The sequence below is a fragment of the Schistocerca gregaria genome, chromosome 3, assembly GCF_023897955.1.
Source record: "Schistocerca gregaria isolate iqSchGreg1 chromosome 3, iqSchGreg1.2, whole genome shotgun sequence".
NCBI classification, from domain to species: domain Eukaryota; kingdom Metazoa; phylum Arthropoda; class Insecta; order Orthoptera; family Acrididae; genus Schistocerca; species Schistocerca gregaria.
This window is the reverse complement of record NC_064922.1, coordinates 345,323,222-345,339,089: the sequence shown is the minus strand read 5'-3', so window position 1 is coordinate 345,339,089 and position 15,868 is coordinate 345,323,222. Positions and strand designations below refer to the sequence as shown.

The window sequence follows — 15,868 nt, the reverse complement described above, 5'->3', positions numbered from 1 at the left end:
GATTCATTAGCATCACATATTAGTTACACTGACAATCTGATACAATTGGGTAAATGTAAAGATAACATAGACCAGCAATTGTTTTGGTGCTAGAATAATTCAAGTATGGTTATAGATATTGCCTAGGTACTCAAATTTCTATGATATAACCTTTTAGTGAAACATGTATTACACTGTTTTAATTTAGACTTATGGATCAACTAAAAAGTTAATCACTGAACTTTTATAATTATGTCACAAATATTGTCACAATATTCAAAGATAAGGAAAAAAATCATCAATGAAACAAACTAATCAGTGAACCCTTCAGAAGTTTCTTTTAAATGACATTCTGGGATGCATTTTGAAACAGTCCCTTTTTAAACCCCATGAGTAGCCTCCATCATATGTGTAGGCTGTGTGGATTGGTGGTGTCCACCGTAGCTTCAATATCCTGGTGAAGGTTTTCACCTTCTTCCTCAATGATGTTTTCTAAACTTTTAAGACAATGGTCTAATTGACTGTGTAATACTCATGTTATGAGCAAAGGGATTTGAAACTGTTGAGCATCTCATTTATATATTCTACATTGTTTTCAGCTTTGCATCTTCCCAGAGAATTTCTGACAACAGCAACAAATTAAGTGCAGGATCATTTCTCAGCCTCTTCCATCAAATGAGAGGTGACTTACTCATTGTGAATGTGTTAGCTATCCACTGTTATGAAATTATTTAGATGCCACAGGTTTATGTTGATCATCTCCAGATAGACCTGTCTTCATGAAGTTAATAGAAAATCAAATTAAAATAACTGTAAATTTTAATGGCGTTCTCTGTTAACTTCATGAGGGCAGATCAATCTGAAGATTATCAAAACCAGTAACTGAATAGACAAATATTTGTGATCAATGACTGACTGTAGCAGCATTTACAAAATTCCATTCATCAGATTTAGAAAGGCAGGATTATTAATAAATTGTCATATTTGTGGACCATTAAATATTTCTGTTTTAATTTATATGTACCCAACTGAGGCATTATTTCTCATAGATATGCAAAGCATGATCCGTTCTTATCAAGCACTTTTACAATGTGCTTCATAAGGCCAGTGTGATATGCAGACCTAGAAAGATGATTTCCCTTCATTCAACTAATGAGTTGTTAATGATATTCTTTTCTCCAACTACATGTTTTCTCTCTAGACCACTGTTTTCTAACCCAGAGGTGTGTTTTGCAGAGGTGCAAATATGGTGTGTGGCCAATTTGCTGTCCTAGGAGAATTTTTACCATTCTAAGTCCACACAAATCACTGATCTTCATGATACTTTTTCCTTCTCCAAGACCAAAGCTATGGTGTTACAGATTTTCGTTTTCATTGAGTGAGCAATTGATATTGAACCATTTTGTTCCATTTCTGTTGGAGGACACATTTCGAACTTCACTTTGAGCTGTCACCAGATGGGGGCTAATAATTTGGAAAATATGGAGGAAGACCAGTTTTTTTTCAGGGTTCTCTAATTTCATGAAAAAATGCAAGACTATCTTTGGAGAAAAAGGTAGCAGACACTTCCTCTTGTATGGTACAAGATAATTTGGTAAAGATTCCAGCAAATTTTTGTGTTTCAACTTGTAAGCCAGTAATCACAAGCATATTTTGACAGGTTGTGACCTCTGGTGAGATCATTTAATAATTGTCACATTCATTAGTATCAGAGGGGGAACACCTGCCTTCACAGAGATCATGAAGCTGATGAAACCTACGGATTGGCTCTTACACTGAGTGAGGGACTGGGCATCATGGAGAGACTAAATCAGAATAAAACCATTTGTTACAATTGAGTCAAGTGATTCCAGTAATAACCCTCAGAGTAATATTTTTGTGTTCTCTCAAAACCATCATGCCCTATTTCACACTTCGTAAGTACTTTGAAATGAAAGAGGAAAATGCAGAAGCATCATTTAGCTACAAAATAGCAGGTCAGCAACTGGAAGCCGTTAATTCCATAAGTTATCTGGTAGCACGCATTAGGAGTGATTTAAAATGGAATGATCATATAAAGTTGATTGTCGGTAAAGCAGATGCCAGACTGAGAGTCAATGGAAGAATCCTAAGGAAATGCAATCCGAAAACAAAGGAAGTAGGTTACAGTACGCTTGTTCGCCCACTGCTTGAATACTGCTGAACAGTGTGGGATCCATACCAGATAGGGTTGATAGAAGAGATAGAGAAGATCCAATGGAGAGCAGCGCGCTTCGTTACAGGATCATTTAGTAATTGCGAAAGCATTACGAAGATGATAGATCAACTCCAGTGGAAGACTCTGCAGGAGAGACGCTCAGCAGCTCGGTACGGGCTTTTGTTAAAGTTTTGAGAACATACCTTCACCGAAGAGTCAAGCAGTACATTGCTCCCTCCTACGTATATCTCGCGAAGAGACCATGAGGATAAAATCAGAGGGATTAGAGCCCACACAGAAGCATACCGACAATCCTTCTTTCCACATACAATACGAGACTGGAATAGAAGGGAGAACCGATAGAGGTACTCAGGGTACCCTCCGCCACACACCGTCAGGTGGCTTGCAGAGTATGGATGTAGATGTAGAGTTGTTGACACACACACACACACACACACACACACACACACACACACACACACACACACGCCTATGCCCCTACATGGAGAGGACTGGGGGTAGACTGATTACACCACTGTCTGTCCAACCAGTACATATGGTGGCATAGGTAGATGTGTGCAAGCCCATGTGTGCACATGTTTGTGCATCTGTTTTGTACTCTAGCTTGAAAAACGGTTTCTTTGAAAGATAGCAAGTTTTCTTTCTTTTTATTCTTGCATGTGTAGGTCAATGTCTCAATGCATCTGCTTCTTGCTGAGTGGTCTCCTTTACTCCAAAGTATTTACATACTTGCAGAACTTCCCCAGTAGTACAATGTCATAAATGTGCTGTAAAAGTCTTACAGATATAATGGGGTGGCCAGGTTTTATCCTGATCAAAAGCCTAACACAGAGTTTCCAAGCTAAGAAACCTTTACAAAGTCACTAACAGTTCTGCTTCCTTTCAATGTGCAATCCCCACAAACATGTCAAGATGATATACATAACTTTTTCTATTTGAGCTCATTTTATTTCTATTCAGCAACACAAAAACAATAGTCTATAGCACCATACTTTTTAAGCTAACCTTACAACAACTCTTTCCCACCAACTTTGCTTTACCTTAGACAACAAGAATGCACATACTGACCTCAGATCTAGCATTGAATGTCACCTAAGTTATCACATTTACTCGATCTGGTGCAGTTTCCTGGAACTGACTTGATGATAGCAAAAATATACAGGAACCAGTTCTCATATATGTGATTTAGAGTTGCACATTTCATGTGAAACTACTGGTTAAGAAACACTTGTATTAAAAAGTAGAGCAGATATAGAAAAACTGATTAATATTAAACTTCAGCACCTCAAATACAGACCAAAACAGTTCTAAAATCCTATGCAAGAAAAATTTGTTTCGTGTAAGACTTTTTAATTCTCTAGTGGTTTTTGATGATTTCATATTGGAGAGTTAAGATAACACAAGGCAATGTGTTATGGAGGAAAACATAATTTAATAGGCCCCTTTTATTTAGCCCAAACACCCTTTTTAAGAATTCTGCACAACCTTTTAGAAAGGCGATTTTGGTGAAAAACTAGCTACTACTGCAGTTAGAGGAATAATGCATGGTAAGAGAATATTCAGGGTGCAGCTAGGCTTTAATCTGAAATATTTCCTCAACAGTTTAAGATATCAAAATGATGTTTTCACACTAATTAATTGTGAAAAAATTGTCACTAAATTAGTAAAATGTCTTTTCGTTCCCATATTACTGACAGAGGTATTGTTATCAACTGACGTTTTTCAAGTGAACCTACAGTAACTATTACTATAAATATTTTAGTTTTAAAAGAAAAGAATGCAATGTTGTTTTCGGTCCTGCTCTCGAGGTATCGAAACTGGTATCCAATTTGGAGATGTCATTACTGTCCTTGTTACTACCCTCTTAGGTCACCTCATGAGTTTGTATAAAAATGCATGTTGTTTTGCTGTTTATGTGAAGTGTCGTCATAAAACACCTTATTCCTTCCTAAAATTGGACACCACCTTCCCTCCTTCCTTTCCTAAAGTTCGTTGTACTGATGTAAACATAGCAATTTTTTTTTTTTTCTGTCTCACTTATTTTAGAATATTGTGGCGTTTGACAAGCACCATAGGTGGTGTACAAAAATTAATTTGAGCCATACAGGGCCTTGTGCTTGAAATCAACTAATTCCCAGTTATTTGCAGAGACTCTTATCGATCATACTTATCTGGTGTTACTGTATTTTCAGTCTTTCCTTCCTCAAACACGTTTCACAGTTCACAATCATGTTTTATAGATGCATATGTGTGGTAAAAACCTGATATAAAAACGTACTTTTCTGCATTGCCAATGTATTTTACAGGCATTTAAAAATTTTTTGACATTTGGTAAGCATCACAAACTAACAATTAATTTAAGAATACATTGTGCCTTGAGCCAAGTGTTGTACTATGATCGAACCTTTAACGTTACCTGCTTCTGTATACATCTATTGGTAATAACAAATAACTCATGTTACAAAGAACGAACATTTGACGTTTTTAAGAGAGGCAGTGATCTGTTTGGTGATGGTGAAAAGGTGGTATATAAAACAGCAGTTGATTTTATTTAGCATTTTTCAGGCGTTTGTAGCATAGTTTATACAATATAATTAATGTTTGACAACGATGTATAACTAATTTATTAGTTATATTTTACACACAATTGCTGGTTTTTAATTATTTAAGGAGAGTGTGTTATATATTCATTCTAATATTCATAGCAAATTATACACAACTTTGAATGAAATTTTCTGATGTGACTGATGAGCCAGTCCATAAACGATTTTTGGATTCACCAACAAAAATGCAGTTTGTCATTTTTTACAGAATTAATATACTTAGATGTATTTTTATCTTTACAAATATTTTGGATGCTTTCGAGCATAGCTCGTACTAGACTACATTGTAATTGTAATACCAGTTTGTCATTGAGGAACAAATGCGAGAAGTGTGTGACATACTTTTTCTTGACTAATATTTCAGGTCATTTAGATATATTTGAGCACAGACCAGATGGTACTGCACTGTAATCAGCTCCTTAATTTTAATATTCGGCTGTGACTGGAGGAGAAGGGAGGGAGGGAGTAAATTATACAGTGTGTCTTTCCACAATTTTATGTACATATCATGGATTTGTTGTCATTTTTAAGCATAATTTTTATATTACACTATCATTGGTAGGAAAGAGGAGAGAGGGGGAATATAAAGCACACTTTGGTCTGTTCAAAAAATTACATAACCTGGCACAATATTTGTGCTGGAAAAATGAATTTCGTTGTCTTTAAAGTGGGGGCTATGTAATTTTATTACATAACCAGCACAATTTTTATGGACAATTTAAATACTATACTCTGGTTGACTCAAAAGAGGAGGGAGAGGGGCTATAAGGTACATAGTTGGACTAATTCCAGCATCTTGGATTTTTGATACTGCACAGTTATTGGGTATTGATAGGATGGAGGGAATGGGAGGGGGAGACAGTTTTAAATTTTCCATTAAAACAGTTGGGATGTTTCCCATGTCTTGGATTTTTCATTGGACCCTGACTTTTTGCTACTGCACTACGACTGGCTTGAGATAAGGAGTATTGCAGTGTACTTGGTTCGTGATAGAGGGAGTAGGATTTGGTTTTTAAGTTCCCATTGTTGCATCGTGCCTAGTTGTAAAACAAGGCATGTCTAGGAAACCTGCTTCTCGGATCACTAGACAGCAATTCAAGCAAATCGTATTAAACAGTTTTATTGTGAATGCATCATTGACAATACTTAACTTGAGAAATACATAGATGTGTCGCAAGCAAAGGGCGACATGCAATATAATCAATGTCTTTAAGTATAACGTTTTCAGTACAATTGAAATAATACAGTGGATGCTTCTATCCAGTCACCGGTCTTGACGCTTGTGTAGAACTAGCCGCGGCCAGTCAGGAGCGGTGCTGTGTTCTCTTCATCTAGAGGCCGCTGCTGTTGATTTCTCATCCTAGAAAAGGGTCGGTCATTGTGCTATTGGCTGACGTCTTCTTCACAGCTCTCTCTACTCTAATGTTCGCAACAGTCATGACGGGGCGTGACTTTATGCCGGAACACCCATTAATACAATTGGACTATTTCCAACATCCCGGAATTTTTTTCATTTCTAATACTGCATGATGATGGGTTGCAGATAAGGAACACTCCACGATATTTGTTGGAAACAGAGTGAGGAAGACAGGGTTTTTAATTTTCCACTAACACAATTTGACTATTTTTGCTACATTGAATTTGAAACTGTACTATGATTGACTGGAGACACTGGGAGGGAGGGAAGAGTAAGGGGGGAGGGATAGTATGATGGAGATAGTTATATGTTTTAAAATATATTTTATTCATATCAAGTCCCTCCTTTTAATATTTCACCCTGATTAGTTACAACGAGGAGGTCATGGTTTACGGCATAAAGCACAATTGTGCTAGTTCCTTTTTTTAAAATTTCCCACCAACTTTTAAATTTCCCACTTACGCCATCTTTGATTGTCTTGAAGTTCCCATCTTTTTTTAAATTTCTCACCAACCTCCATCATTGATTATTAAATTACTCACAAATATTTTTAATTTCCAATCATTTGAAATGCAGGACAGTTGGCCTATTCAGAATTCTGGGCACAATTTTCTTGGATATCCCGCCATCCACCACTTTTTTTGTAATTTTTCACACTGCGTGACTGCAGCACCATGACACTGATGCCACCTGGTGGCGGAAAGTGGAACTCCAGGATTGAGTCACCATAGCATTGCTACTGAAGTGTGATTTATATTTCAGTTGTAAAACGTCGTTTTTCCAAATACTTCGAGAGATTAAAAGGATAAGTCATTCAGCGAAGCACCACTATAGTTCCTTCTGGCCTTGTCTGTATGGCATTAGATCTCCGTTTGAAAGACTTCAGGATAGTGTGACACTGCATTGTATCAAGAAATTGTTAAAATGTCTCAACCTTTTCTGTGGACATATTGGACGAAATAAGGGTGAATGATACAGTGTTGCTGAAGATCTATAACTATTCACCTGTAAGATCAATTGGACACAGCAAGGGCTCCACAGTGTTGTAATTGATTTGTCAAGGACGAAATTCATTAAAAAGTACTGATGGTGCTGCTCAAAGGCAAAGGGACGTTCAGGGACAGCATATTTCAGAATCATTCACAGTGGTAGCTGCTAAGGATGTGACGGAGACTGCGACTTTGGATGTGGGCGCCCACCAAAACGCTGGGGACGGCACTGTGGTGACGTTGGTGGCAGGCGACACACGGCTGGCAGCGCACAGGGTCGTTCTGACAGACAGGAGGCCCATGTTCGCCGCCATGTTCCACCACGATACGCTGGAGGCCAGCAGCAGTGACTAACGAGCAAGGTGGCGCATTGGCTAGCACACTGGACTCCCATTCGGGAGGACGACGGTTCAATCCAGCGTCCGGCCATCCTGATTTAGGTTTTCTGTGATTTCCCTAAATCGCTCCAGGCATATGCCAAAGGGCACAGTCGACTTCCTTCCTCTTCCTTCTCTAATCCGATGAGACCGATGACCTCGCTGTCTGGTCTCCTTCCCCAAAAACAACCCAACCAACCAGCAGCAGTGAGGTCACAATACCTGATGTGGAGGGCACAGTGATCTGCCAGTTGCTGGCCTACATATATGCCTTTCAGTACCCCCAGCTGCGCAGTTGCCCCCCCCCCCCCCCCCCCCCCGAAACTGCTGGCTGATGCAAACAAATACAGCGTGTCGTGGTTGGAGGCTTAGTGTGAGTGGCAGCTGGCCACTCAGCTGGCAGTGGAGAAAGCGGTGGGCGCAAAAATGCTTGCAGTGAGGCACTCTTTTGTAAAGCCCGTTTCACACTAGATGTGCGAATCTCACAAGAAAGTCGTTGTCTACTGCAGCACTCCATGAGGTAGAACGTCCAACCACAAAAAATCGTTTATACGGCACATGCCTGTCACATCATCTGCTTTAAATGTTTGTTGACAACTTCCACCATGTGAATCGATGGCCCTAGTTCACTTTCGAGACTTTTGGGTATTTTATGTCATTTTACAAGGGCACTACTTTTGTTGGAACTTTAGACGGTCACTATGATGATACATTTAATTGTTTTCACACACTTTATATGAAACTTTAAGTCCCTCACATGTGTAAACACCCTCATTATAAAAGCCGTTTAAATATTTTCAGAAGACAAGGCTCATAAGGATGGAAGAAGACATCATCTTGGTCTTATTATCATAGATGCGGCTTTCATCATAAAGAAAAATATAGGAAGAACGATGCTGCAAAAATAGAAGCTTCTGGGTTCGGTCATGGTTTCAAAGAAGGGACAAGGAAAAAAGACTGTTATTCCTTATTGGTGAAGGATTTGAGGCTGGAGGATCCACTACAGTTTAAAATTTTGTGAGAATGGCTGCAGTGTATTTCGACATGCTGTCGTCCTTAATTGAGCCCAATATTTGCCTGAGAGAAGCAGTTACGCCAAGCTGAAAAAAAAAGACTTTAATTTTGTGTGTATATTTTTTCATACGATTGTTTGTTCAAATACAGTAGCTGAAAGCTGTCATATTTTTTTTCAAATGGCTCTGAGCACTACGAGACTCAACTTCTGAGTTCATTAGTCCCCTAGAACTTAGAACTAGTTAAACCTAACTAACCTAAGGACATCACACACATCCATGCCTGAGGCAGGATTCGAACCTGCGACTGCAGTGGTCTCGCAGTTCCAGCCTGTAGTGCCTAGAACGGCACGGCCACTTCAGCCGGCCATATTTTATTCCTTTCCATGTTAACAGTTACATTGTAATTTCTGGCGACTAGCGAATCTTACAAGAGCTTATCGTTTGCACATCGCATTTTAGTACGAGTTTGTCTAAACTGACAGTAGATGTATGGTGTGAAATCCGCAACTCTTTGATAGATGACTATTTGAAGGTACTTGTTTCCTGTATTACTGAATTAAAAAAAGTGAGAACTTTCACTTCACTTCTACTTTCTTACGGGTTTCAACAGCTGAAGAGGAATGGCTTAGAATAGCAGCAGATTTTGATAAATTGTGTAACCGAGATAAAAACTTCAAAGAATACATACCGAAAATTGCTGATATTTCACACGTTAACTTTTGTGAGACGAACAATCTGCTGTATAACGTTTCCCTGAGCAGCAGCGAGGTACACCATTCACATAGAATTTCGCGCCGTTTGTTAGTTGTGCTCCACACTTGGTCGTCCGTGCAAGCGCGAAGACGTGTGAGACCAGGAGCCATCCTGTTCCGCCGTCTAGCGATCGTACGCGTGAATCTCTTGCAAGTGGCCTCGTCTACGCGGAGGACACCAGCGGAAATGGTGCATCATGGGTAATCTTGCAAGCTCATACGTTCCGTTTAAAACGGGATTAAGCCTCACAGAGGTCGCTGTCGCCTTCATAAAGGGCAGCTCGCAGGTGTCGGCCACGCAAGGTTTGGCTGAGGCGGTCCTTAACTAGCCCTAACAGGTGGGCTCCTCAGTGGGGCACCTCCAGAAACCATGTAAGTGCAAGTGTTTTCTAATGCAATGTGATTGTGCATGTGCATGCGCGCGATCAAGTATCTGGAAAAAGGGTACTTGTGTATACAGCGTGAGCCATTTTGTTCTGGACACAGTGATGTACTGCTTAACACAGAATCAGACACAGTGTTGGGTGCAGTTTGCAGCCAGGGCTGGCTATTCCTCAGGCCTCACTCTCTGCCCTGTTTAGATCGCTGTAAGCCGTTGTGTATGAAATAGCATTTAATGCTGATAAGTGTCTCTGCTGCTGCTGACAGTGGCATACCTACAAAGAGAGTCCTGGTGCATAAAGAGAAGCTACCTTGGAAGATAGGTTTAGCAAATGCAGACCTAATTTTATAGCTTTTGTGGACGTAGAAAAAGGTTTTGGCAGTGTTGTCTGGAATAAACTCTTTGAAATTCTGAAGGTTGCAGGGTAAAACACAGGGAAACAAAGGCTATTTTCAACGTGTATAGAAACCAGGCAACAGTTATAAGAGTTGAGGGACATGAAAGGGAAGTGACACAGTGTTGTAGCCTATCCCTGATGTTATTGAATCTGTATATGGAGCAAGCAGTAAAGGAAGCCAAAGAAAAATATGGAGTAGGAATTAAAGTTCAGGAAGAAGAGAAAAAAAAACCCGAGGTGTGCCGATGACTTTGTAATTATGTCAGACGCAGTAGAGGACTTGAAGAGCAGTTGGACAGAATGGCCAGTCTCTTCAGAATCAAAACAGGGATAAGTGAATGTAGTCGAATTAAAGCAGGTGATATAGAGGGAATTAGGAAACCAGACACTTAAAGCAGTAAGTGAGTTTTGTTATATGAGCAGGAAATAACTGATGTTGGCCGAAACTGAGAGGATAAAAATATAGACTGGCAGTAGCAAGAAAAGTGTTTCTGACGAACTGAAATTTGTTCTAAAAGTATTTGTGTCTGGAGTGTAGCCATGTATGGAAGTGAAACGTGGATGATAATTAGTTTAGACAAGAAGAGAATAGAAGCTTTCGAAATGTGGGACTACAAGAGAATGCTGAAGATTAGATTCGTAGATCAGGTAACTACTAAGGAGGTAGTGAATAGAATTGGGGAGAAAGGAATTTGTGGCAGAACTTGACTAAGAGAAGGGATCGGTTGATAGGACACTGGACATCAAGGGTTCACCAATTTAGTACTGGACGTAAGTATGGGGTTATGTAGGTTGTAGTAGTTGTTATGAGATAAAGAAGCCTGCATAGGATAGAATAAAATGGAGAGCTACATCAAAGTCCTATTCTGACTGAAGACAACAACAACAACAACAACAACATGAGGATCAAGTGTGTCACTCATAACCGACATCTGGAACAAGATAACACACTGGAACACAGTTCAAGGAGGGTAGCAGTGCAGTTACTGTTTTCGATAGCTTATGTTTCCCTCCTAAAGTAACTGACCTATGGGAATCTCTTTGTGCAATAAAATTGATGGTCAATGTAATCACTCTTCCAATCTCGGTACTACAGCTTTGTTTGTCGATTACTCGTCTTTCACTTTGTTGCTACGCATACGCAATATGCCAGTAATTTTCTCAAGACAGTTCTTTGTTCTCTCCAGACGGTACATGGAAGATTTGGAGTTATCTTAAGGCACGTCAGACGAAAGAATAATGTGGTTCTCAGTCATGATCTGTATGAAGTTGAAAATAACAAGATGAAGTGAGCATCTGTGCTCCAGTGTATGGCTGCTCATTCCCCACTCACGTTGCGACTCTCTATCTGGCCACAAACCAGCCCACGACAGCTCTGGGCAGTCCTGCATACAGGTGAGTCTTCCCACCTCGTTTCCTCTCCCTGCCACCCCCGACCCCCCTCTGTTAAGTAAGAACCTAGAGCACATACAACACTTAGGCACACTCACTTCTGTGATCAAGTGAGTAACATACTTTACTTGCATTCTCGACGAACATGCATAAAGTCTCTGTCCACCTGTGTTGTTTGCTCTATGAGATTACTCGAGCCTTCAGGTGGATACCACAATATTTTTTTCTATTAGGGCACTGAAGACGACATTCTCTAACCCCATCTGTTGCTGTTGCTATTCCATCTTGACAACCTAAACACTGAAGAGTAGGCGACATCCAGATTTCATTCCACACCATCTTACAGTTACTGCAAATTTAGTAGCTAATAACATTCCCAAATCAGCGTGTTATTTTCAGCGAGGCTCATCAGAAGAAAGAATAATGTTCTGTTTGACGTATTGGAAACTCTGTTTTTAAGATGACGCTGCATGCACTTTCTAACCCAGGAGATTCCAAACTTTCTCTCTGATGCAATACTTTGAGAATTCTTGTACTTCGATGGAACACCTTAGTTATTTTGAAAGTTAATAAAATTATCACAAATGAAAAAAACTTGTTCTATTTAGTGATTGCTTCAATTATATAACACAGAAGTTGTAATAAAATGTAAAAGGTAATTAAAGTCATCAAAAAGTCGTGAAACAACGCCATGTTATTAATAGTTTTCTGCAGAGGACTTATTCATTCCTGCAGAACACCAGTGTTCGGCAGAACACAGTTTGCGAAACCTAGAACATTGCTAATTAACTTAGCCTGCATAGCAAATCATTCAATTCGATTCTTTCTTGTTCTTTGTAGTTTAACGTTAAAACTCATGTTTGAAATAAGAAGCATACTACTGTCGCTATGTATTTCCTTTTAAGAAAGTTGTTATCTTAAAACGATTCACGTGGATATACTTGCCTACATTACTTCAAACTTGTTCTGTATACTGTGTCGTATGATACAAGCCCTCCCCCCATGAACCATGGACCTTGCCGTTGGTGGGGAGGCTTACGTGCCTCAACGATACCGGATAGCCGTACCGTAGGTGCAACCACAACGGAGGGGTATCTGTTGAGAGGCCAGACAAACGTGTGGTTCCTGAAGAGGGGCAGCAGCCTTTTCAGTAGTTGCAGGGGCAACAGTCTGGATGATTGACTCATCTGGTCTTGTAACACTAACCAAAACGGCCTTGCTGTTGTGGTACTGCGAACGGCTGAAAGCAAGGGGAAACTACAGCCGTAATTTTTCCCGACGGCATGCAGCTTTACTGTATGGTTAAATGATGATTGCGTCCTCTTAGGTAAAATATTCCGGAGGTAAAATAGTCGGATCTGCGGGCGGGGACTACTCAAGAGTACGTCGTTATCAGGAGAAAGAAACCTGGCATTCTACGGATCGAAGCGTGGAATGTCAGATCCCTTAATCGGGCAGGTAGGTTAGAAAATTTAAAAAGGCAAATGGATAGGTTAAAGTTAGATATAGTGGGAATTAGTGAAGTTCGGTGGCAGGTCGAACAAGACTTCTGGTCAGGTGAATACTGGGTTATAAATACAAAATCAAATAGGGGTAATGCAGGAGTAGGTTTAATAATGAATAAAAAAATAGGAGGGCGGGTAAGCTACTGCAAAACAGCGTAGTGAACGTATTATAGTGTCCACGATAGACACGAAGCCCATGCCTACTACAGTAGTACAAGTTTATATGCCAACTAACTCTGCAGATGACGAACAAATTGAAGAAATGTATGATGAGATAAAAGAAATTATTCAGGTAGTGAAGGGAGACGAAAATTTAATAGTCATGGGTGACTGGAATTCGGTAGTAGGAAAAGGGAGAGAAGGAAACATAGTAGGTGAATATGGATTAGGGCTAAGAAATGAAAGAGGAAGCCGCCTGTTAGAATTTTGCACAGAGCATAACTTAATCATAGCTAACACTTGGTTCAAGAATCATAAAAGAAGGTTATATACATGGAAGAATCCTGGAGATACTAAAAGGTATCAGATAGATTTTATAATGGTAAGACAGAGATTTAGGAACCAGGTTTTAAATTGTAGGACATTTCCAGGGGCAGATGTGGACTCTGACCACAATCTATTGGTTATGAACTGTAGATTAAAACTGAAGAAATTGCAAAAAGGTGGGAATTTAAGGAGGTGGGACCTGGATAAACTGACTACACCAGAGGTTGTACATAGTTTCAGGGACATCATAAGGGAACAATTGACAGGAATGGGGGAAAGAAATACAGTAGAAGAAGAGTGGGTAGCTCTGAGGGATGAAGTAGTGAAGGCAGCAGAGGATCAAGTAGGTAAAAAGACGAGGGCCAGTAGAAATCCTTGGGTAACAGAAGAAATATTGAATTTAATTGATGAAAGGAGAAAATATAAAAATGCAGTAAATGAAGCAGGCAAAAAGGAAGGCAAACGCCTCAAAAATGAGATCGACAGGAAGTGCAAAATGGCTAAGCAGGCATGGCTAGACGACAAATGTAAGGATGTAGAGGCTTATCGGAAACCCAGTTCTAAGCAAAGAGGGGAAAGCAGAAAGGTGGAAGTAGTATATCGAGGGTCTATACAAGGGCGATGTACTTGAGGACAATATTATGGAAATGGAAGAGGATGTAGATGAAGATGGAATGGGAGATACGATACTGCGTGAAGAGTTTCACAAAGCACTGAAAGACATGAGTCGAAACAAGGGCCCGGAAGTAGACAACATTCCATTAGAACTACTGATGGGCTTGGGAGAGCCAGTCCTGACAAAACTCTACCATATGGTGAGCAAGATGTACGAGACAGGCGAAATACCCTCAGACTTCAAGAATAATATAATAATTCCGATCCCGAAGAAAGCAGGTGTTGACAGATGTGAAAATCAGTTTAATAAGTCACAGCTGCAAAATACTAACGCGAATTATTTTGAGACGAATGGAAAAACTGGTAGAAGCCGGCCTCGGGGAAGATCAGTTTGGATTCCGTAGCAATGTGGGAACACACGACTTATCTTAGAAGAAAGATTAAGAAAAGGCAAACCTACATTTCTAGCATTTGTTGACTTAGAGAAAGCTTTTGACAATGTTGACTGGAATACTCTCTTTCAAATTCTAAAGGTGGCAGGGGTTAAATACTGGAAGCGAAAGGTTTTTTATAATTTGTACAGAAACCAGATGGCAGTTATAAAAATCGAGGGGCATGAAAGGGAAGCAGTTGTTGGGAAGGGAGTGAGACAGGGTTGTACCCTGTCCCCGATGTTATTCAATCTGTATATTGAGCAAGCAGTAAAGGAAACAAAAGAAATATTTGGAGTAGGTATTAAAATCCAGGAAGAAGAAATAAAAACTTTGAGGTTCCCGATGACATTGTAATTCTGTCAGAGACAGCAAAGGATTTGGAAGAGCAGTTGAACGGAATGGACAGTGTCTTGAAAGGAGGGTATAAGATAAACAACAACAAAATCAAAACGAGGATAATGGAATGTAGTCGAATTAAGTCGGGTGATGCTGAGGGAATTAGATTAGGAAATGAGACACTTCAAGTAGTAAAGGAGTTTTGCTATTTGGGGAGCAAAATAACTGATGATGGTCGAAGTAGAGAGGATATAAAATGTAGACTGGCAATGGCAAGGAAAGCGTTTCTGAAGAAGAGAAATTTGTTAACATCGAGTACAGATTTAAATGTCAGTCTGAAAGTATTTGTATGGAGTGTAGCCATGTTTTGAAGTGAAACGTGGACGATAAATAGTTTAGACAAGAAGAGAATAGAAGCTTTCGAAATGTGCTGCTACAGAAGAATGCTGCAGATTAGATGGGTAGATCACATAACTAATGAGGAGGTATTGAATACAATTGGGGAGAAGAGGAGAAGTTTGTTAACATCGAGTATAGATTTAAATGTCAGGAAGTCGTTCCTGAAAGTATTTGTATGGAGTGTAGCCATGTATGGAAGTGAAACATGGACAATTAATAGTTTGGACAAGAAGAGAACAGAAGCTTTCGAAATGTGGTGCTACAGAAGAATGTTGAAGATTAGGTGGGTAGATCGCGTAACTAATGAGGAGGTATTGAATAGGATTGGGGAGAAGAGAAGTTTGTGGCACAACTTGACTAGAAGATGGGATCGGGTGGTAGGACATGTCCTGAGGCACCAAGGAATCACAAATTTATCATTGGAGGGCAGCGTGGAAGGTAAAAATCGTAGAGGGAGACCAAGAGATGAATACACTAAGCAGATTCAGAAGGATGTAGGTTGCAGTAGGTACTGGGAGATGAAGGGGCTTGCACAGGATAGATTAGCATGGAGAATTGCATCAAACCAGTCTCAGGACTGAAGACCACAACA

At 39.8% G+C, this 15,868-nt stretch overlaps 1 protein-coding gene across 3 annotated transcripts in view; it reads right to left on the bottom strand.

The window, feature by feature from the left end:
- LOC126355219 (uncharacterized) overlaps nucleotides 1-15,868 on the bottom strand; it is a 175,355-nt gene that overhangs the window by 46,849 nt on the left and 112,638 nt on the right. The window contains exon 7 of one of the 3 annotated variants that reach the window (XM_050005478.1): nucleotides 3,774-8,662. The exons of 1 other annotated variant lie outside the window; for it this stretch is intronic. In XM_050005478.1, the coding sequence (XP_049861435.1) occupies nucleotides 8,619-8,662 (44 nt within the window). In that variant the 3' untranslated portion in view covers nucleotides 3,774-8,618. Of the gene's footprint in view, nucleotides 1-3,773; nucleotides 8,663-15,868 lie in introns of those variants that run through there. One more of the 3 variants, XM_050005479.1, reaches the window with a different exon arrangement.